Source organism: Vicia villosa, linkage group LG5 (assembly GCF_029867415.1).
Source record: "Vicia villosa cultivar HV-30 ecotype Madison, WI linkage group LG5, Vvil1.0, whole genome shotgun sequence".
NCBI lineage: Eukaryota > Viridiplantae > Streptophyta > Magnoliopsida > Fabales > Fabaceae > Vicia > Vicia villosa.
Window position 1 is genome coordinate 142,660,288 of NC_081184.1, and position 22,986 is coordinate 142,683,273.

The 22,986-nt window shown below is 33.0% G+C and overlaps 4 protein-coding genes across 4 annotated transcripts; 3 read left to right on the top strand and 1 right to left on the bottom strand.

Annotated features, from left to right (window-relative positions):
* Positions 1-1,806: 1,806 nt before the first annotated feature.
* Positions 1,807-6,369, top strand: LOC131602860 (mitogen-activated protein kinase kinase kinase 3-like). The gene is made up of 11 exons (XM_058875081.1): positions 1,807-2,392; positions 2,749-3,069; positions 3,449-3,536; positions 3,688-3,750; positions 3,875-4,035; positions 4,122-4,197; positions 4,635-4,694; positions 4,800-4,907; positions 5,003-5,227; positions 5,493-5,596; positions 5,713-6,369. The coding sequence occupies exons 1-11, from the start codon at positions 1,995-1,997 to the stop codon at positions 5,975-5,977; spliced, it is 1,869 nt and encodes a 622-aa protein (XP_058731064.1). The 5' UTR covers positions 1,807-1,994; the 3' UTR covers positions 5,978-6,369.
* A 3,305-nt stretch (positions 6,370-9,674) lies between these two features.
* On the top strand, positions 9,675-13,349 carry LOC131602863 (ras-related protein RABC1-like). The gene is made up of 6 exons (XM_058875083.1): positions 9,675-9,907; positions 9,981-10,049; positions 10,331-10,396; positions 11,440-11,561; positions 12,302-12,430; positions 12,724-13,349. The coding sequence occupies exons 1-6, from the start codon at positions 9,772-9,774 to the stop codon at positions 12,829-12,831; spliced, it is 630 nt and encodes a 209-aa protein (XP_058731066.1). The 5' UTR covers positions 9,675-9,771; the 3' UTR covers positions 12,832-13,349.
* A 200-nt stretch (positions 13,350-13,549) lies between these two features.
* On the top strand, positions 13,550-15,672 carry LOC131602861 (uncharacterized). The gene is made up of 3 exons (XM_058875082.1): positions 13,550-13,956; positions 15,007-15,145; positions 15,235-15,672. The coding sequence occupies exons 1-3, from the start codon at positions 13,585-13,587 to the stop codon at positions 15,417-15,419; spliced, it is 696 nt and encodes a 231-aa protein (XP_058731065.1). The 5' UTR covers positions 13,550-13,584; the 3' UTR covers positions 15,420-15,672.
* A 3,966-nt stretch (positions 15,673-19,638) lies between these two features.
* LOC131602864 (small ribosomal subunit protein eS12-like) lies at positions 19,639-21,016 on the bottom strand. Its single transcript, XM_058875084.1, has 5 exons — positions 20,906-21,016; positions 20,771-20,815; positions 20,185-20,482; positions 19,988-20,053; positions 19,639-19,901 (listed from the first exon to the last, which is right to left on the bottom strand). The coding sequence occupies exons 2-5, from the start codon at positions 20,776-20,778 to the stop codon at positions 19,842-19,844; spliced, it is 432 nt and encodes a 143-aa protein (XP_058731067.1). The 5' UTR covers positions 20,779-20,815; positions 20,906-21,016; the 3' UTR covers positions 19,639-19,841.
* Between the last annotated feature and the right edge of the window lie 1,970 nt (positions 21,017-22,986).

Genomic DNA, 22,986 nt, shown 5'->3' on the forward strand with positions numbered 1-22,986 from the left:
TAATAGGTATATGGATCATACTACTTATAAAGTGTTCAACCTCAATTTCTTTAGGTTATGTTTGCGAGTTTAGAGGGGAGAGGAGGGGAGGGGAAGACTTCCGAAAATGAAAATTTAAAAAATTATAGAAAAATATTTGACATTTTTTGAAAAAAAAGCCTTTGTATGATAAAAAAGTCATTATTATTACTAAATATTTAATTTTTAGAATAGTATAACAACCTAAAAGATATTTGGAAAATTTATGTAAGCCCTCTAAAACCCTCTAAAGCCCTCCTTAAATATAATTTTTGAGTTTCCCATTTTATGGGGTTTTTGGTATTATGAATAAAATCAAACCCTCCAAAACCCTAATACCCAAAATCTTTTTATTCTTTTCACTCAATTCTTCTTATTTTCCAAAGTCCTCCTCTCCCTTCCCCTCCAAACTCGCAAACAAAGCCTTAAGGAATATGAGATTAATAACTCACACTTGTTTCTCAATAATCTCACCCTCAAGTGTAAGTTCATCCACTATGCTCCCCGTTAAGCGAAAGTTCTTTCATCCACATACTTGTACCGCTATTGACATACACCCTTATCTCTTGACGGACACTTCAACGGGAGACACTGGCTAACCACTTTCATGGCAGAAAGACGTTTGATACAATGAACCAGTCCCTTTCTCGAATTAAACTCTGATAACAGTGATGAATCATCACGAGGGGGGAAACATTCTTACTAGATCAAAGATCCACTTAAAAGTCAAAGACTCACCAAAACAAGTGAAAGAGATACTACATCACCTAAAATCTTAAGATGATAGGTGTACGAGTCCTCTCACTTATAAAATACTCAAACTCCAATTTTCTAAACAATATACACTACTACACATATACATTTTACAACATTTTTTTTCTACTTTTTAATTTTATTTTTAATATTAATTTATTAACTAACACTTACTTAAATAATACACCTGGTGAGAGAAATGTGATTAGAGAATGTAAATTCAAACTCAAAATCAACCTTTCAAAATAACTCCAAAATGGTAAATTTAATTGCAAAATTCAAATTTAGAATCATAAGTACAATTTAGTTGAAAAAGTATAATTTAAAACCAAAAATATAATTTAATTGCAAAAAATAAATTTTAGACATAAAATACCTCCAAAATGATGAGGTAGTGATCAAAGACAAAAAAATTAAATAATATTTTTAAATACATCTAATTTTTTTTTTTATATTATAGATAAGATTTTCATTCAGCATACTCCCACCACCTAGTCTTAATAGTCTTAATAGAGTCTTAAACACTACAAAAGAGTATCTAATCCAATACACACGGTTCAGCCACGAGTTGGTTTGTATCTAGCAGGATTTCAGTAGTAATAATAAAATCAAAAACCAAGTAAACGATCACTACTACTTAGCAAACTTAATTAACGTGACTAAATCACATGGATCAAGTCAATAAACCACATAAATTTACAAACTCTTCAATATATTATTAACAACTAGTATAGTACTCCCTTTTCAAATAGAAAAAAATGATACTCCATTTTGTTGGTGGCCATTCTGGGTCCAGCGCGTGGAAACGGTAATAAAGCACAATCAGCAACATTTCGTTCCTACTACTGGTAACACCACCCAACCAAACCAATACACATTTGTTTTTATCAAAAGGGACAATAAATAAAGCATGAAATAGACATGGTTGGTTGGTTGTTAACACTGTTAACTTCATTACGTTAATCCACTCTAATCAACATTAATTAATCACAACTAGCACCATTAATCTATCACTAATCCTACTCCAACCTCTCCTTATTCCTTCTTAGCTGTATGGTCCCTCCTCCTTTTGTCGTTTTCTTCACCTTATTACTCATCATCATTCATCTTAATATAAACCCTTTCTCTCTCTTCTTCTTCTTCTCTACTTCATATACTATAACTGTTATTGCTTTTTTTTTCTCTTCTATCCGTAAAAAAGAAGAAATAATAACCGTTTTAGAATGCCGGCGTGGTGGAGTAGAAAGTCATCAAAGAACAAACAAGAGCGTGACGGTAACGATAATGATGAAGAAGATGAAGAAGAACAATCACGCGGTGGAGTTCTTCAGTTCAATTTCATGAAATCGCCGATCAACGCGATTAGGAACGGTGATAGTAAGAAGAGTAAGGTGAAGAAACAGAAGCCGAAGAGTTTTGATGAGGTTTTCAACCGGAATTCACCGAGGACTAGTAGGGAATTTGATGGCGGCGCCGCCACTGAAAAGAAAGGAGTCCCGTTGCCTCTTCCTGCTCACTGTGATCAGGCTTTGGGATCTCCTTCTGTTTCTGGCTCTAGTGTTAGTTCGTCTACCTCTTTTGATGATCATCCGATTTCTCCTCACTTCGTTTCTAATAACAGGTTTTTTCTTCACTTTTTGTTTTGATTCGATTTTTTCAAATTTGTGTTCGTTCTTCGTTTTTCAACCTAGTTGATCGCTCTTCCGTTTGATTTTTTGAATTGTTGATTGATCTAGTTTTAGGTTAATTGGAGATTTAGGGGTTCTTAGTTTCAATTATCCCTTTTAGACTTCCTCTATTGACTTATTTGGGGGAAATTGAAGATGTTAGTTTTGATGAATTTATAGTATATGTAGTGTTGTTGTTCACTTGTTTTAGAAGTGATTACTATTTATGGAACTGAAAAAATCTGAATTCTTCAGTGTGTTTCTCCACTCAATCTGCTGCTTAATGAATCCATTCCATTTGATTGTGTAGAGGACAAGATGAGGTGAAGTTCAATGCGAGGTCAAGAAGTCCAGGTCCTGCGTCAAGAGGACCTACAAGTCCTACATCACCTCTTCATCCAAGGTTGCAGGTTTTGAGTCTAGACTCACCTACTGGAAAGCAAGACGATGGAAGGAGTCAATGTCATCCGTTGCCTCTTCCACCAGGTTCTCCTACTAGTCCTTCTTCTGCTCTTAGCAACACACGGTCAAGTGGATCGTTCGAAAACACTACCCCTAACCTGTCCAAGTGGAAGAAAGGAAAGCTTCTAGGCCGGGGAACATTTGGGCATGTTTATCTTGGATTCAATAGGTAACTATATTGTTATTCTTTTTAGACTTCTTATGATTGAAATTTATTATCAATACACTTTCGGGGTAACCTCAAACGGTCAAGTAGCTTATTATCATGTATATGCATATTTTTCATTTGTTAAATATCTCAAGGTAGAATTATGGTTTCTGCTGTTGTCCGTAATCATATAATGTATGAGGAGGATATGATATGTTAAAATTATAAACTAAACATTAAAACACAACTTGTTAGATGTTATTGCCAATTAAAAATCCGAGGTTAAAATATGGTTATCATAACACTTCATAAGTCATAACCTTGTTTTGTTCTCTCCCCAAATGTCAATATTAAGGTCAAATTACTGAAACATTTTTTACTCTACTTTTATGCATCATAGTGAAAATGGACAAATGTGTGCAATAAAAGAAGTCAGGGTTGGCTGTGACGATCAAAATTCAAAAGAGTGCCTCAAACAACTTAACCAGGTAATTTTAGTATTTTTTTGAAGATTTAAACATGATACCTCCATGTTAATACAATACTTTTGCAGTTTACCTTTGCACAATTGCATTGAATTTTACTTTAATAAGTTCTATTGCAATTTACGGTAATGACACATTCTCCATTTGATTGCAGGAGATAAATTTGCTTAATCAGCTTTCACACCCAAACATTGTTCAATACCATGGGAGTGAACTGGTATGCTAAAATATTCCAAGTCTAGAATTGGTTAAGCCATGCATGTACCTATTATAGCTTTGTCCATACTCAAAACAGAAATTCAATAATGACCTTATATCTAATATATACGCCATGGTTTCAGGCAGAGGAGTCACTTTCTGTTTATTTGGAATATGTCTCTGGTGGTTCTATCCATAAATTACTTCAGGAATATGGACCGTTCAAGGAGCCTGTTATTCAAAATTATACCAGGCAGATTGTCTCTGGACTTGCCTATCTACATGGAAGAAATACAGTACACAGGTAATTTGGTTATTCTTACTCCATTTATAATATGACCTCTAAGCTACTTTATTCTCATTCAATTTATTATTGTTTTTTTTTGGCAGGGATATCAAAGGGGCTAACATACTAGTTGATCCTAATGGTGAAATCAAACTAGCAGACTTTGGAATGGCTAAGCATGTAAGTTCACTTGATTCTGTAAATAACAAATTGCTGCTAGCTCACTTCAAAAGTAGTAATTGGCATTTGTTGTTTTTGGCACAGAAAAATAGTTTAATTACACTCATGATGTAGAATTAGTTGAGTGCTGTTGAACTACACACGGTCTTGCTCAAGCTTAAAAAGTTGCAAATCTACTAATTCTCAGTAGAAGATATCTCCCTCTCTCTCTTGGATGCACATGGCTGACATGAGAGCAAGCACACTTATGACTCTCACATATGAGGGATGTGTTGCACTTACACACAAAATGACTCACTCTCTGTAGTGTTTTATGTTTTAGAATAGGATTTTACTGGTATGAAGAAAATATGATCTTGAGTGCTTAAGAAAATAATTTATGTTTAGAATGGTTTGAGTTGTGGTGAATTTTCTGAGATTTTATTTTTCTGGAACAGATAACTTCTGCTGCTTCAATGCTTTCATTCAAAGGAAGTCCGTACTGGATGGCACCTGAGGTGAGTTTATTTTTTTTATCTTGAATCATGAAATTTCTTTCAAAGTAAGCAGATTCTCCCCTCTTCTATCTCACCATAACTATTGTATTCCAATGTCTTTCTTAGGTTGTAATGAACACAAATGGCTATAGCCTTCCAGTTGATATATGGAGCTTGGGATGCACACTTATTGAAATGGCAGCGTCGAAGCCTCCGTGGAGTCAGTATGAAGGGGTAAGATTTTGGATATTTCAGATCTAGCCCCTTATATGTATGATCCTGTTTGATGAGTTTGAAAGACCCAAATTGTTTTTATTTTGTATTGACAGGTCGCTGCAATATTTAAAATTGGAAACAGCAAAGACATGCCTGAAATTCCTGAACATCTGTCAAATGATGCGAAGAATTTCATTATGTTATGTTTACAGCGGGACCCATTAGCTCGCCCAACAGCCCAGAAATTACTAGAGCACCCCTTCATTAGAGATCAATCAGCAACAAGAGCTGCAACCAGAGATGTTTCCTCTTACATGTTTGATGGAAGCCGAACACCGGTAAAGTGTTCAACTTTATTTGTTTTCTTTTAAAACTTGCATACTTCTTACTTACAAATCATGGTTATAAATAATCATTATAAAGTATGACGATAACCTGTCAGGAGGGCAGCTTTAATAGTAATCATTATAAAGTATGACGATAAACTGAAGATGTTACGAGTACATGATAACATGCATAATGAGAAATATACAATTGTTTTGAGCATGATACTGAATATTGCTGAGCTGGATTGCACTTTCTAATTATTTGTCTGTTTTGCAGCCTGTTTTAGAGCCTCATTCCAATAGAAGAAGTATAACATCACTTGATGGAGACTATGCAACGAAGTCAGCTATTGCAGCTCCACGTGCAACAAGGAGTCCAAGGTAAAATATCCAACTGATGTTGAATATAACTTGGACATTAATTTGCATTTTAATATATACTTCATAACTTTTGTAGTATTTATTTGACTAACATCATTTGTAATTCCCTTATTCAGAGATCACACAAGAATGATCACATCTTTACCAGTATCTCCCTCTTCAAGTCCATTGCGACAGTATGGACTAGATCATAGGAGCTGTTTCTATTCTCCTCCTCATCCATCTTACACATTGATGGGACAAAATAGTTACACTTTGAATGACACACCCTCTTATCCAGTGAGATCAAATCCAACATTTACTCTTGACCCTAGGCACGAAACATCTAGATACAAAGCCCATACACCACCTGGCGGATCTCCAAGAATGAGGTTCATTTGAGTTGATTGTAAATACCAACAGGTTTTCCCAGCATGCGTCGCGTCGACGCACGGTTGCATTTTAATTTGGGCTCTGAAGCACAAAACTAAAAGATTCTAGTCTATTCTTTATACATTAGAACTGAATCACACAAGAAATGAGGGGACCTAAACTCTGATTATTGTACTGGGGAGACCTTGTTACTTGTACCAATTTCTTGATTATTGTAAAGAAAATATACTGTGTTTGTAGTAACTTTCATGTTGTATATTGTTAGTTAATAATGACAGAAGAAAAAAAAATCACACCCAACTCTTAATTTTATATTAGAAATTCTACTTGAGATTGGATACGTGTATGGTTTGGCTTCGTCATCACAGGATCGTAAACAGAATGCTCAAAATATTTGACCAATTTGTTGTTTTAATTATATGCATTATAGTTTATCTTATTAATTTTTAAATTTAATTGTACTAGTACAGATGGCGGATTATGTGGTCTAAATGCCAGTATTATTCATTCATAAAGTTTATAAAAAAATAAGAATTCCTAAAGTACCTTTCTGCCGACAGAACAAATAATTGTGAAACTTTCTTGTTGCTATGTCACGAATGACCCGAAAAGAAATTATGTCAAAGGAGAGAAGATGGAAAAATCTGAGAAGTTGACTAAGGAAGTGAAAAATAATTGAGGTAGATAAAGAAATTATGTGAGAGAAATGTTGAGAAATTTTGTTAGGGTTTATCGAAATCTTTTTTCCATCTTTAGTCTAAGAGAGTCACTTCTCCAATAAAGCCAAGTTGAATGATCACACTCAAATTCAACATTCTTTCTCTACACCTTGTCTTATTTTATTCATATATTTTTCTAGCTTTATCACTTTCCGCCACAATTTTTTTTTAAGAAAATGAGTGATATACCGATACTGTAAAATTAGTACACTGCCTTTTAATTTATTTAAAAAAAGTTAAAATTAAATTAATAAAGCCGAAGGGTGTTTTGGAAAAAAAAATAAAATAAATCAGAAGTGTGTGCGTGAAGATCAACTAAAAGGGGTTATATTTTCGACCCCTAACTTAGAGGTGTTTCCTACCACTACGAAAAATTACAACTGTTGTGTTAACATTAAAAAAAAAAAAAATTCTAACATTTTTTTTATACATCAACAAAGTTTTTGTGAGTGGGTTATTTCTATTTCCTTTACAATTAATTTAAACATATATCTCTAAAATTGAAAATGCACTTTCTTAAAAATCATGTAAAAATTAAATAAAATATAATAATACAATTTTTATGAAAGGCAAAAGATACTAATACATGATTGATACTTCATACAAAATCCTCATAATCTTTTCTTCCTTTTTTCCAATCCATTGTATTTTAAAAAAGGGGCGGTTCTAATCTTTTTCTTCCTTTACAAAATCCTTTAATTTCTTCAACGAACGATGCTTTTGGAGATTCAATTTCTGGAATCTATCATTTGGATCAAAACTATTCTTTTTTGGTGTGTTAAAATGAAAATGCAATTCTTACCCTTGAAAATGAATCTTGAGGAAGTGATTCAAGGAGAAAAATGCTATAAAAATTGAAATTTAATATATTGCACGAATATTATTTTATTTACAATTGATTCAGTGCACTATCTTTTAAGTCTAAATTTTTTTATTGGGTCAAATATTAGTTTCAAACATGTGTTCAAACTTAAGGCATATAAATTAAACCTTAAATATTTATATACTAGACTACTGGAAAAAAAAATCATATACATCGTTGATATCATTCTTTGGATTTGGACAAGGATACACACTAAAAATATTAATTAGATATACTCTCGAGAAAGTTAATTAACTACTTTCATACTAATTAAGAAAGTTAATTAAATATAATAATTTTTATTTTATTTTATATATAATCAAATTTGAACTTCTGATACAATTCGGAAGTTCATTTCCGAAAACTGGGATGGAGGTGTTTTCGGAAATGAACTTCCGAAACACCCCTGCGATGGAATTTTCTGCAACTTCCATGGCAGACCCCAAAATCAAACATAAAACCTATTCAAAAAGCTTCTAAACAACCTAAATACTACTAACAACCAGTCCATATATCATTTATGCAATTGAAACCATAAATAACATGCATTTGAATAATGAATCTAACAAATTTAAAACTTACAAATTGAGTGATTTGTGGGCTTTTGAATGTTGTATAGCAATGTGATTGGAGCCTTGATGCAGCCTTGGAAGTATGTTTGCACAAATTTTCGCCTTTGCTTGTTTTTGATTTGAGTTAGGGTAAATGAATGGGGGAGGGGGAGTGTTTTGATAAATCTGCATAACGCGCAGCATTTCGGAAATGAACTTCCGAAATACTGTTTTCGGAAATGAACTTCCGAAATAAGACAATTTTTTCAAGAAAAAAGGCGTTTTCGGAGATGCATCTCCGAAAACACCTTTTTCTTGCATTTTCGGAAATGCATTTCCGAAATCAGGGGTAGTATGGGGTTTTCACCAGAGGTGGACTAGAAGGTAGGGAGGTTGACAAAGAAATTTTCTTATTATAATATGCTTAATTATATTTGATAAGTCAATTACCACCATTAAATAGGAGGTGTTTGTTTGATGGATTCAAATAGGATTTCTGGGAATGAGAGGTTGAGAATCTCGATTCTCATGTTTGTTTAAAGTTTGAAGAAATCATTCCTAGGTACTTTGTATTCCTTGGAATAAAATTTATTCATGAAATTTTATAAATTTATTCTCATGTTAAATGGTGAGAATTTTACATTCCCATGAGAGTAAAAAGTAACTACCTATAACTACCTATTTATATATTATTTTAATACTTTTATATGTATTTTTAAAATTTTAAAATTATAAATAAAATAAAATTTTAAATAATTTCTAGGAACTTAAATAACTTGCCAAACAAATTGATGGGAATTATTTTTTCAACAGTAATATTGAATAACATTTCTAGAATTATAAATATAATCCATGAAACAGAGTGTTGAATTAAATTAGAGGTATATAAGCATTAATTAATTTAAAAGTTAATACTAATTAGTTTTATTGATTAATTATTTTTGTATTTTTTCATATTTTTTAATTTTTATAAGATTTTTATGATTAAAATTTCACGTCACACTATGAATTAAATTAGAGGTATATAAGCATTAATTAATTTAAAAGTTAATACTAATTAGTTTTATTGATTAATTATTTTTGTATTTTTTCATATTTTTTAATTTTTATAAGATTTTAATGATTAAAATTTCACGTCATAAATAAGTGGATGTCATGAATAAGTGGATTTCATAGATTTGAATTCGCTTTATCAAATATCTTTGTAAAATTATAAATTGAGTTTGTTTATCGAAATATAATATTTTTATTTTTTTATTATAAATTACTTTATAAAAAATTATTTATACCAAAATATATCTAACAATATTAATATTTTTTGTTTTATACTTATCACACCGTCTTTTAATTTATTAAATTTATCCCTTCAATATTAAAGTACAATTTGTAAAATTATTTTTAATTTCACATACAAAATTAATTACACTTTTTATTTTAATAATGTGTTAATAATGTGTTAAAGGCCTAAAATAACTTAATAAAAAGAAATTAGTGTTTTTTTTTAATTTACATAACAATAAAATTTATATATTTTGAGAAAAAGTAAATAATACATAATTAGAGGGATGCTTGTTGGTTAAGCAAATGCACGTTAATATTTTCTTGAAACAGAAAGTGATAGATACATACTGCATCGCCGACCTGCCTGAGATTCATTCTTGATTGGTTTCCATGGATTCGAGTTCTGGACAGCAAGAATTCGATTATTTGTTCAAACTATTAATGATTGGGGATTCTGGTGTTGGCAAAAGTAGTCTTCTTCTCAGATTCACATCCGATGATTTTGAAGATCTCTCCCCCACCATTGGTCCGTTTTCCTTCTTCTCAATTCATTCATTCACTTTTGTAAACACTCTGATTCATCTCTCTTATTACAACAGGTGTTGATTTTAAGGTCAAATATCTCACCATGGACGGTAAAAAGCTCAAGCTTGCAATTTGGGATACTGGTATACTATTATACTATCATTCACTCACTATTTATTATTTAATTACTTGCCTATTAGGTTAGATCCTAATTCTTGATTTGGCTATCATCATCACAGCACTGACACATAAATAAATAAATTGAACGTAATCACACTTGTCTGTGTCGGATCACATGTGTCTGTGTCCGACACTGGCATGGACACGGGACACACTTTTTTTCCTAGAGCTATCTGTGCTACAGAGCATGCCAATACCATATTTGATTGAAATTGTAAGTCTTTGTTATTACTGAATAATGCAGCTGGTCAGGAGAGATTTAGAACACTCACTAGTTCTTACTACAGAGGAGCGCAAGGAATCATAATGGGTAAGTTTCTTTTTTCAGACTGCATTTTTCCAATTCAACATTTGTTATTCCATTATGTGAAATGCCTTGAATTTTGATGGTAACCTAGACCAGTACTACTAGTAGATGAATAGTAGAATGCTATTCTGGGTTTGTCATCATTTTTTAGCCCGTCACAGAGTTGATATGTTTTTGTTAAGCTCATTCTACTAATGATTAATGATATCTATTATGTGATTTGTCTTGAGTTAGTTGTTTTTCTACTACTGTTTAGGCCAAAACTTCTTCATAGTTTAAGCTTTTTTGCCGCCTCGGAAAGTTAAAGCACGTTATTATCTACTTAGCTGCAAGTTAATTCACATTGGAAATCTTGTCATTTTTCTGACCTCGGCCGGGAATGTTTGGTGACCTGATGATGATTTTGATTATTAGAATACCACTTCTATTTTTATTTCTATATCTATTCATGCCAAATTTAGTATCGATTCATACCAATTTCTACTGTGCAAATTGATGCTTCTTGATCAGCCGCATCAATTTGAGGGGGGATGTTAGTCAATGATATTATTGTCATTAATGTGATACATAGAATCAGCCGAATAATTATAATAATTGTATATATTTGTAATTCCTATTTTACTTGTATAAATTAGGAATTAGGTGATATAAGTTATTAGTAGCTGAAATGATGATTGTATATATACCAGTGAATACAATGAAAGGGGGGCAAGAAGCCAGAGTTTATTGATATTATATCATTTATCTTGCTTGGTAAAATTATATGTTGGACTCTAATTTGAATATCAGCAAGTAGATCCTTGAAACACCTTGTTCGTTAATATTAATCTTTCATCTAATTGTTCTGTGGTTTACAATGACCAAACTGTATTTTCTTTGTTAGTGATAAAATCCCCTTCTAAAATGACTTCCATATCTCTATTAGATGCATTCTGTTGAATGCTTTTTGGAGTTGGGAGATGTCTTTTTCTTTAAGTTGACGGGCGTTGAAAATTAGGTTTTGGATTAGCTGATTACCTGATATTTTGTTCCTAAAACTGATGCAGTTTACGACGTAACCCGGCGAGAAACATTTACAGATCTATCTGAAGTATGGGCAAAGGAAATTGACCTTTATTCGACAAATCAAGACTGCATGAAGATGCTTGTTGGTAACAAAGTAGATAAGGTATTTCTTTAAACAAGTTTACTGTCGTACGCTGTCTCTTAATATTTATTTGTATTATCTATCTTAGAAAACTTTGGCAGGGTAAATAGTTTAAAGTATTTTTAAGTTAATCACAGATTGCGGAAAATAGGAGTTTATTCCACCAATTTTTGTCTTTTCATTTTAGAAAGTTCTGCAAAAGGAGGGTGAGACAGTTTTTGACACTTCTGTTTGTTTAACTAACTTTTTGGATAAAGCACAACAAATCCCCAAAGTTTTATTAGAAGTTTCCTCTTGCCCATCTGATATGCAATAAAGTTTTTGTTTTAGTTATATGAGCACTCTTGGTAGGAGTTTCCTCCTGTCGTTCGATTTAATATACTTGTGTTTTTTTGGTATCTGGTGCTTCTAGCATGATTGCTTATCCTCCAGGAAATGATAGTTTTTTAAAAAGAAAAAAAATGGATATCATTAGATAAAAGCATATTAAAACAAACTAAAAGAAGACAAGGAGGGAGGCTTATTTGCATAACTTTATATGGTATTTAAGGATATACAAATCATGAATTGCATGGACTCCATTTTGGCCTCTCAGTTTACAGCTCTAGTTTAGCTTCTACTGTTGAGGAGTGTGTCTAGCCAGCTGCATATCACATTTTTTTCTAGTTCCGAGTTCCGACTTCTGCATCATATCATAGCTTGCTGATGTTTTTTTTCTCTTGCATTAAATTAGAGGACTTGACATGTGTGTCTATTTTCAGGAGGAGGATAGAGTCGTGTCAAAGAAAGAAGGAATAGACTTTGCTAGGGAATATGGTTGCTTATTTATCGAATGCAGTGCTAAAACTCGAATAAACGTGCAGCAATGCTTTGAAGAGCTTGTTTTGAAGGTACATTAATTGATATACGTGCCCATTTATTTACAAACCTAACTTTGGTCAATAAGTGTGTGCAGCATAGATTAGCTGTCTTCTGCGTAGTTTATCTATGTGCATACAAACATGCATATTAGAAGGCGGAACTGTTTAATTGAGAAAATGACACTGTAATATTGGGAAAGGAGTGTTTTTTTTATACAAGAGACGATAACTGAATTGAGATACGGGTTGAATTCCTTTCTTTAACTTGTGATGAACAATATATGATGATGACTCAGTGATTTCTTTTCATTGGTTGTTTGCAGATTCTTGATACACCTAGCCTCGTAGCCGAAGGATCTAAGGGGGTAAAGAAGAACATTTTTAAGGACAACCTACCCCAGTCTGATGCATCCACAAGTGGCTGTTGCTGATTTTAAGAAGCTGTTTCACTCAGAAGCTGCAATTTCGGAATCACAGTCTCACAGAAAAGGGCGCGCAGAATCCATTTTCATGGATTTCTAACATAATTTGCTGTTTATTTTAGCATAAGTGAAATCCATTTTAAATTTTTAGGTTCTTGTTTTATCTTGAATATGTATATTTAATATAGTAACGAAGGTTGTCTGCAATTTCTTTAGACTTTTGTTTTTCTTTTAGTCACATTAATTTCATATGAAGACATGCAATTATTTTGTTTTTAAAATCAAAACAGATGATCCCAATCAAGTCAAATGAACAAAGATGTGTACCACTAATAGCGGGTTTGGTGTAGCGGTGGGTTTACACGTTTTCAAAGAAGCTACCTTTTGGAGCTTCTCTAAAATCACGGTAGAACCATGTCCAGACGTGCGTTTGCTTGATCAAAAGCTAAATCAAACAGACTATAAGTAGTATTAAGACCTATGCGATTATAATAATTAATAAATATAAAATTGTAATAGAAGAAAAAATAACAATCAAAAAATATATAATACAACATTTTTTAAACTTAAATCAATATAAAAAGGCAATCTAATTCAAAGTGAAATTATTTTTTGAAAATGTCACTAGCATGCAAAATGCAATTTTTAAGCATTTGATATTTTTAATGAGGTAGATAACAAAAAATATCTCACCTGACAAATCTATGTATTAAAAGAAAAAGCATTCCTTGAATATTTGGTCACAACTCACAATTGACAATTATGGTAGGTGCATGTTGCAGAGCAACACCACCCATTTCCCATCTTCCATTGCCAAATCCCAAAACTATCAAAATACAGAATCTCCAGCAGACCAAAGCATCACCTCCACCATCCCTTTCCATATCTCAACTTCCAAACAGACGCTTGTTCCTTTTCTCTCTTCCTCTCTCTAGTTTCCTTTTCCTCCCTTTTCCTGCATTTGCTGAAGATGACAGTGTAAATTCTACAGAGTATGATCCAGTAACCCGTTCTGAAAGAGATGCCAGTGCTTTAATCTCACAGAGAGTTTCTAAGGGTGTTGAGTTGTTGGAGAAAGGTAGGGAATTACAAGCTCTGGGTGACTTCAATGGCGCTCTTCAATACTTTTCTCAGGTTACCCAATTTCCTTTCATTTGGTTCTTACTTGTTTATCTTCAATTTGATGATGGATTATTGTATTGTGTATGTTCATGTCTTTCATTATTTGCTTCTTTTTTCTTCCTTTTGTGAAGAGATTATATGAATAGCCTAAGTGTTTAATTAAGTTGTTTATCCAAACTATGATTGAGTTGTAGAATGTAACCTTGTAAACTTGTAGCTGTCACCATAATAGGTTAAATTGTCATTCTCTTGTTCGTTTTTACTGAGAAATCAACTAAGGGGTGTTTTGATGTTCATCTTATGCGCTTATCATATAAGTTATGTCCAAAATTGGAGAGGGAATGATGGTAAACTGTAAACAACCTTTGACAACAGGCTACTGGTGGAGCTTATAAGAAAATACACGCTATAAAATAAACCGTAAAGAAGTTGAATGTCATAGATATACATACACATATGAATGCGTGTGCGTGTAAAGGTTGTGTGTGTGTGTGTGTGTATATATATATATATATATATATATATATATATATATATATATATATATATATATATATATATATATATATATATATATATATATATGTGTGTGTGTGTGTGTGTGTGTGTGTGTGTGTGTGTGTGTGTTTGTATGCACATCACATGTAGGGATAGATAGATAGATACACGCTAAATCTGCTACTATATGAAGTAACTTTTGGAATTTCGTAAAGCAAATTGGCATGCTACTTTCGGTATCTGAACAAAACAAACGATGCGATTGGAAGAAGGAACATCTATGCAAAGATGTCACACAATGGCTATATTGTGACTCAATTATAAGTTTTGTTAGTCAAAGTTTATGCCAAGAGTCAAAGACTTACTAGAGTTCAGTTTGAAACAAATGTAGAATTGTTATGCTGATGTAAGAGTAGTTTGTTTTTTTGGAATCACTAGACATATCAGAAATATTTAATATAACTGATTTTAGAGGCCTCAAAATTTGCCGGTTCAACATCACATGTCAGAAGCTAAGCGTCAGACAGATTTGTATTTTGGTATTCATGCTACCTGTTTTTGCAGGTGATTGAAAGCTACAAAGACTTGGCATTCTCAGAGTATGCAAGGGTAGGGAGAGCACTAGCCCTATATGAAGTTGGTGACAGAGAAGAAGCAATTGCAGAGATGGAAGACGTTTCAATATCACTAAAGGGGTATCCAGGTATGAATGTTCGCGTTTTCATCGTAGATTCACGCTTAAAACGGAAAATTCTCGCTTTTCTCTCATTCTATTTTGTTTTCCTGAAGCAGAAGTACATGCAGCTCTTGCAGCAGCGTTATATTCAGATAAGCATGCAGCATTGCTTGCTGAAAACCAGTTTACAATTGCAACTCTTCTTGATCCTCACTTTACAGATCTTTCATATGTTAGAGACACAAAGCACTGGCCTCCAAGTTTGATTAGTTCTCTGCAGCATTTCATTACACTATCTTAAGGCCTTACACGATTTGTATACTTATTGTATAACCAATACATAGCAATGCCAGCTATATGAAACTTTTCTCAGGTTTGGTCCTTTATTACATATGTAATAGTATATAATATCTTATACCTTATTTATTTTGCATTTTTGTTTTCTATCTTAACTCTTGAGGTTCTGAAATGTAAATCAAGTGCTATAATTATTTTGCTGTTGTCTTTGATGTTGGACGGAAAAGTATTTATCAGAATTTAGTTTTGTTCGGCTCTATTGTTGTTCTACTATTGCAATAAAATTTTGATAAACTCCTTCAATATTTCCAATCAATAGTGTTATCCTGATTCTGGAGCCACACATCATGTGACAAACAACTCAGAATTCCTTCTTGATGGAGTCGACCTACCTGATTCTAATCAGGTCCTTCTTGGCAATGGCCAAGGTTTGTCTATAATCTCTATAGGGCAAACACATTATCGTTTACCTCACAGAGATCTCACACAATTGAGACTTCAATTTAGGGCTTGTTCTTGACATCACTAAGAATCTTATTTCTATTAGCAAGTTTGCTAAAGATAATAATGTATTCTTTGAGTTTGATGTTGATAAATGCCCGGTCAAATCTCAGGCTCAGTCTACAGTTCTGGGTCTTTAGGTAAAGATGGCTTCTACAGATTTGATGATTTGCAACCTCTTCATGGGACTTCAGCTCCATCTATCAACTCTCTAACTTGTGATCAATCTACTCAGCATAATAATGTGGGATACTCTCTGTACAATGTGTGGCACAACAGACTTGAAAATCCTCATATCATGAAGCCTTGAAAACTACTCTTTCTTTGTGCAACATTTTTGCTCCTCATAAAACTAGCCTTGAATTGTGCAGTTCTTGCTGCATAGGAAAAATTCTCATACTTCAGTTTATCATTCCTCTTTTGATTTGTTATATTCTGACTTGTTATATTTTGATGCATGGGGCTCAACTCCTATACTTTCTACTTCAGGCTAGAAATGCTTACTCACTTATATGGACTCTTGCACTAAATACACTTGGATTTATCCTATCAAGTTAAAATCAAATGTCCTGCTCACTTTCACGCATTTTCTCATTGTTATTGAAGTACAATTTAGTAATAAAAACAGATGGTGGTGGTGAGTTTCAAGTGCTCACCACTTTGTTTAACATGGAGCATAGCTCACAGGTTTGCTTGTCTTCATGCACATCACTAAAATGGCTGAATTGAGTGCAAGCATAGAGATGTGATTGAAACATGTTTCACCTTTCTTGCCCAAGCAGGGTTGCCTCTCAAATTTTGGGATTGTGCTTGTTTAATTTAAGCTTTTTTAATCAACAGAATGTCCACTGGTGTCTTAGACATGAAGTCTTCTCTCTTCATGCTCTACAAGTAGATACCTAACTAAAAGTTTCTCAGAGTTTTTAGTTGTGCCATATACCTCCATCAAAGGCCATACTCATGGAGGGCATTTTCCTTGGATACTCACCTAGCCATAAAGGTTATAAATGCCTGGTAACCAATGGTAGGATTTACATCTCAAAGGACATCCTCTTCAATGAGGTCAGGTTTCCTTACTCACAGCTATTTCCTTCTTTTAATATTGATCATGTTATCAGTCTCACCCTATCATCCACACCTTCCATATTTTTCATATTAAATCAAAGCAAACTAATCATATAACTTCTTAATCTGAACCATCAGCTGAACCACATATGTCCAAATCAACTTCATCCAATCCCGCAACTCAAATTTCCACACCACAATTATCCCATTCTTCATCATCAACTCAACACTCTACATTATATATGTCCAATACATCATCTTACCTCAAACTCACCTGAATCCAGTCACCATATTTCTCATACATCACCAGCTCAGCAACCTACTCCAATTACTTCATCTAACTCACAAGAACTTGACCCTTCATCAACCACTCAGCCTGTCTCTACCTCTAAACCAGTGTCATTACCCTTCCTTCATCCCCCAACAATACTTGTGCAATGGCCACAAGAAGAAAATATGGTATCGTGCAACCAAGACTCATTTAACATGAACCAATGAACATGAACCAATGAACATGAGGCTCCTCTAACAATCACACATGGACCCTAACCACTCTTCCACCTAATAGGCAAGCTATTGCATGCAATTGGGTCTTTAGGGTTAAATGAATCCTGATGGTACTCTCAACAAATATAAATCCAAACTGGTAGCAAAAGGATTCCATCCATGAATTTGATTTCACAAAAACCTTCTCTTCTGTCAAGCTAGTTAAAGTTAGGTTCCTCACCTTGGCTATATCTAGAATGTGATTTATCACTCAACTTGATGTCAATAATGCCTTCCTCAATGGCATTCTTGAGGAAGAGGTATGCATGAATCAATCACCAGGCTTTGAGAGCTCTAACAAGAAGTTGGTGTGCAAACTCAACCTAACTATCCATGGTTTGAAACAAGCACCAAGGGCCTGGTTTAAAAGGCACAACAATGTTCTTTTCTTATTTACACTAATCACACCAACCAACATATATCATTGTGATGCTTGTGTATGTTGAAGACACAATTGTCACAGGAAATTCGAAGTCTCATATCAAGTTCCTAGTAGACAAACTCAACGATCAATTTGCTCTCAAACAGTTGGGAAAACTGTAGTATTTCTTAAATATAGAGGTTAGTCACCAAACAAATGGATCATTCTTCTTCTCTCAAACTAAGTAGCTAAGAGATTTATTCACAAAAGCAAATTTGTTAGAAGCAAAGGGACTATCTACACTTATAATCTCAAATTTTAAACTCTCAAGGCATGACTCTGAATATCTTAGTGATTCTACTTTCTACAGGTTCATAGTAGGAGCAGTGAGTATGCCACAAGCAGTCAACAAAGCTTGTCAGTTCATGTTTCAGCCTCTAGAAAGACACTGGACTACTATGAAAAGGATCCTTAGATACCTAAAAGGCTCTTTGCATCATGGACTTTTACTCAAACTAGCCTCTACTCTCATGCCTTTTTCTCTCAAAGCATTTTCAAATGTTGATTTGGGTGCAATTCCTGATGATAGAAAATCCACTTGTGGGTCATGCATATACTTAGTACATAATCTTGTGTTTTGATGGTAGCAAGGTCTATCACATAGGCCAAGTATAGAAGTCTTGCCAACTTGTGTTTTGGTGGTAGCAAGGTCTAGCACATAGGCCAAGTATAGAAGTCTTGCCAACACAACCTCAAAAGTCTTGTGAATCCAATCTCTCCCTACATCACTCCCATTTTTTGACAACTCATGACCAAACCTATGAAGAGAAGATAATAGAGTATAGACTATAAAGAGTCCCAATAAGGACTTGTAACTGAATGAGTCAGCAATCTCAAGGATGTAACTTAATGTGACGGGTCGGGCAATGATTAGTTACTTTATATAAACTCTTAATTGATATTGATGTAACTAACTTTCAATCAATGAAATGTTAAAAAACATAGAAAAATTAATTCTCTAAAGGTTGTAACTAAAGGTGTTGAGTCAGCATTAATTAGTTACTCTATATAAACTTTTAACTGAGATTGATGTAAGTTATGTAAAGTAGTCTCTCTCCTTTCTTCTTCTATATCTCTTTTTTCAATTTACATTTGGCTATGTGACCTGACTAAACTAGTGGGATCATTTACACCATTTACGAGATTAGAACCTAGAATACACTTTCAAGTCTCAAGAGCACACAAACATGTCGAGTGTTAAATAATAAAGTGTTTATTAGAATTGTTGAAAAAATACCAGAATATCTACATATACAATGTTGAAAGATAGGTTTTTTTAACTTGAGAATAGAATGTAAATGTTGGATACAGTTAGTTATCCACATACAATCAGAAATAATATAATACTAAACCACAATTTATTAATAACCTACATTTTTGTAGCTTTGATCTTAACAATCATTTGAGCTTTGATTCATCACAATTTCATAACATAATAATTCATTTTATGAATTTGAATTTGAATGAATGCCGCAAGAAACAACTATCATCCATTTTACTACTTAATCCTTTACTAAACTTCACTCGAAAAATAAATGGTACAAATTGGAGTGTTATACAAACATAAATAGCTAATGTTTGACTTGCCTTCTCAAAAAACAAGTGGTTGCATAAATAACTATTGTATTAAACAATGAAAAACATCAAAATTCTATTACGGCAAGTTCAAGTAGGTTTGCATGATAGTAAGTTTCCAGCCTCAAGAGTATAAATAGAGAATGGGTCACAAACAAGTTCAGTCTCAACAAAAAAGAGTAACAGGCAGCAATGAGAATGGGCAAAGTATAAATTCAACCATCAAAATCACTAGGCAGATAATCCATAAAAACAAAAATCTTAGGACTTATACAAAAACTTCATATTCGAGACCCACAAATCTAATCAAACTGCAAATCAGTTAGATTTCACATGTTGCAAAACAACATTATATGCTTCATGTTCCTCGCCGAAATCCTGCAAAATGCAAATAAATTAGCATACATACATAGAAAGATGTTAACAGACTCCAAACATTTCCATTTCAAATGTGCATGTCATACCTTGACGACCACGCAGGAGCAACCAGTTACCTTCCTAGCTTTTCCTTCTGAATCAATCTTGCACAACTGCAAAAAGAAACACAAATCAATACACAATAAATTGATACAACACTGAAAGCATGGTTAAAGACAACAATAATATCCAAATTCGATAATTGTGACCACGATCGACAATCTATAGTAAGCAGGGAACTTACACCAGCCCATTCTCCAAGGGTCTTTGCATTTGGAACAGTCAACAAACTAACATTGTGTTCAGCACAAAGAGCTTTCACCAGCTTGACATAATCAGGTTGGTCACAATCTTCAGCTAGAACACAAAGCTGTGCGGTATGCTTCTCAATCACCTTAGCACTTTCATGAAGACCTCTTGCAAGACCGCCATAAGCACGTGACTTTCTCAGCACAAGCTGAACAGCAGTCATGATGTCCATTGGCTCCCCTGGAATTCCAGGTGCAGCAACAACGGGCTCGGCTGCAACAACGGGTTCTTCACTGAACAACCAAAAGTTTCAAGCAAATTATCAAAGAATCCCTCAATATTATGATTATCAGATCCAATCTTTTCAATAGCCTTAGATTTAAAACGACATTTAAAAGTAATCAAATCTAGTCCATACGAGAAAAAAACATCAACGATGAAACAAAAAAACTGCTAACATTGGACTGAAACTATCATAGATACTTAATCCACCATTAAAAAGTAAAATTTCGCATTAATTGAATCACGAAAACACTTAATCGGTTTGAAACATGTAAAGATTAAAGGAAATTAGGGCATACCCAGACATATTTGCTAGTTGATTTCAAAGAGACTCTTCTGACTTCCTGAACAAAAACAAAATTCAACAAAACAATGAGAATTTAGGTTGCGAAATGGATGGATGCAGAAGAGATTGAGAGAAGGAAAAGAGTAACCTTGGAGACGATGATGCAGCCGAAATCACTAGGTTTTCTGATGTAGCTGGTGCGGAAACGTGAGAAAATGTAATTTATACATTTATAAAATAGAACCCATAAACCCTACTTGGTTTGAAAAGTCCTAACTGTCCCTGGTATTTTTATTCTCTAGTACATATAAAATTAATTAAAGTTTATTATATTTTTTTAAAAGAAATAAAAAAAGCAATTAGCTTTTTTAAAAGGTTATAAATATGATTCTTATAAAATTATAAAATTTTATTTTTGATTCGTATAAATAATGACATGTTTTGTTTCTCAAAATTATTACGCACTAGTTTTAGTTTATGTTATTAAATTAATATGTATTTTTATTCTTTGAAAAAATTTAAAATTTAAATTTTAAGTTGAGATTTTCATTATTTTTATCGTTATATTTTAAAATTTTATATTTAATTATTTTAATTTAAAAAAAATTAAAATTTGATAAATTAACATTTTACAGTATTTTAAATATGTATGAAAAAAATTTAAAAATTAAAAGATAATTAAATAATTTTTTAAAATTTTAAAAAATAGCAAAAACTAAATCTACATGCATAAAAAAAATTGCATATAGTTTTTTTAATAAGAACTAAAAATGAAATTTAAAATATTTAGAAGAACCCAAAATATATTTAATCCTTTTTAAAAAAAAAAAAATTCAATGAAATTCTCAACTTTTATTTTTTTCTACTCTATAAAAAAAATTCTGCTTTTTTTTATCTTAAATTTTTTACATGTGTATTAATCGGTATTGCTTGCCAAATAATGTTTGACTATCGAAAGTTTATGATATAGATAAGAACAGATTAGTGAATAACAGCAGCATTCAATTAAAATATTATTTTTTATTAATTATATTAAATTATTTATGATTTTACCATTATTTATTTAATCCCTTGTTTTTATAATTGTTTACTTTGTAGTCTAAAAAAATTTAATTTGTCATCCTTTTTCTCTTTGTTATCTAATTCAACAATTTTACTCATATGAATATAAATAAGGAATATGATTTCAATTCGATATCTTAGATTAAACAAGTTTGAGGCGAATCTTAACTTCTTTCTAAGGTGAAAATAATTTTGTTTTTTCAATCATGGTTTGATTATCGTTATTCTGATAGAGTGAATTCAGCAACTATTAATCTCTAGATCTAGGGTTCTTCAAAGGATAGAAACAAAACTACTTTTGCATAAGAAAATAAAAGGAAATAAAGTTGTGTTAATTTTTCTACTTCTTCAATAACAATTCACCCATTAAATACAAGAAGGAGTTCTTGACCTAATGGATCATTACAGATGGGCCTGGCCCAACAACAATTAAAATTATAAAGAAGACATAATAAAATTAAACTATCAATTTGTAACAAAGTCTTGTAACCATTTGGGCCTGAGTTTAATCCGTGTGGGCCTAGAACTATCATTACTATCCGGCCCAGCATAAACCTTGTCCTCAAGGTTATGTGATGTGTGATCCGATCCAGTGTTGAAACATGCGGCCCAGTCCATAAATGGCCCATTCGCTGCAGCATGGGTAGGGAAATTTTGAATAAGTGGGACAGCTATATTAGGTAAGATTTTTGGTGAATCCAGCTGTGATACAGCATCAACCGCATGGGAAACAGGCTGTAAAGGAGCCTTGGGAGATGGGAAAGTAGATACTGTAGCATCACATGTCTCAACGGTAACAAGAGGGAACGATGGGGATTTGTTTTGGGTGGAATCCAAAGTAGCGGGCGGTGTGGATGGATTCAGGACATTGGAACTCACAAATGACCCACGTGATGTCCTTGTTTGTGGTGCAGAGAGATAAGGTTCAGTTGCTTTGGAGTTTAAGTCATAACTTACTTCTGTCGCACGCTCGCGAAAAATGAACAGAGTCGCCACCAATATATTTATCCCATAAGGGAAAGGAATATCAGAAAACCTAACAAAGGAAGGAACAAGGTCTTGCGACCAGAGAATCAAGGTACGGGAGTCGGTTACGCGAGGGGAAGGTATTAGCACCCCTCGCGCCCATCGTACTCAATGGTATCCACCTATGTTTGTTTCTATCTA

What these genes read in the sequence shown, in the direction of transcription:
- LOC131602860 (XM_058875081.1), top strand. Translation starts at nt 1,995, where the DNA reads ATGCCGGCGTGGTGGAGTAGAAAGTCATCAAAGAACAAACAAGAGCGT. An exon ending in CGTACTGGATGGCACCTGAG is followed by an intron (nt 4,695 to 4,799) that starts GTGAGTTTATTT and finishes TGTCTTTCTTAG; the next exon opens with GTTGTAATGAACACAAATGG. An exon ending in TTGATGGAAGCCGAACACCG is followed by an intron (nt 5,228 to 5,492) that starts GTAAAGTGTTCA and finishes TCTGTTTTGCAG; the next exon opens with CCTGTTTTAGAGCCTCATTC.
- LOC131602863 (XM_058875083.1), top strand. Translation starts at nt 9,772, where the DNA reads ATGGATTCGAGTTCTGGACAGCAAGAATTCGATTATTTGTTCAAACTA. An exon ending in AGATCTCTCCCCCACCATTG is followed by an intron (nt 9,908 to 9,980) that starts GTCCGTTTTCCT and finishes TTATTACAACAG; the next exon opens with GTGTTGATTTTAAGGTCAAA. An exon ending in AGCGCAAGGAATCATAATGG is followed by an intron (nt 10,397 to 11,439) that starts GTAAGTTTCTTT and finishes AAACTGATGCAG; the next exon opens with TTTACGACGTAACCCGGCGA.
- LOC131602861 (XM_058875082.1), top strand. Translation starts at nt 13,585, where the DNA reads ATGGTAGGTGCATGTTGCAGAGCAACACCACCCATTTCCCATCTTCCA. An exon ending in CTCTTCAATACTTTTCTCAG is followed by an intron (nt 13,957 to 15,006) that starts GTTACCCAATTT and finishes CTGTTTTTGCAG; the next exon opens with GTGATTGAAAGCTACAAAGA. An exon ending in ATCACTAAAGGGGTATCCAG is followed by an intron (nt 15,146 to 15,234) that starts GTATGAATGTTC and finishes TTCCTGAAGCAG; the next exon opens with AAGTACATGCAGCTCTTGCA.
- LOC131602864 (XM_058875084.1), bottom strand. An exon ending in CCCTTGGAGAATGGGCTGGT is followed by an intron (nt 20,054 to 20,184) that starts GTAAGTTCCCTG and finishes TTCTTTTTGCAG; the next exon opens with TTGTGCAAGATTGATTCAGA. An exon ending in GCTCCTGCGTGGTCGTCAAG is followed by an intron (nt 19,902 to 19,987) that starts GTATGACATGCA and finishes TGCATTTTGCAG; the next exon opens with GATTTCGGCGAGGAACATGA.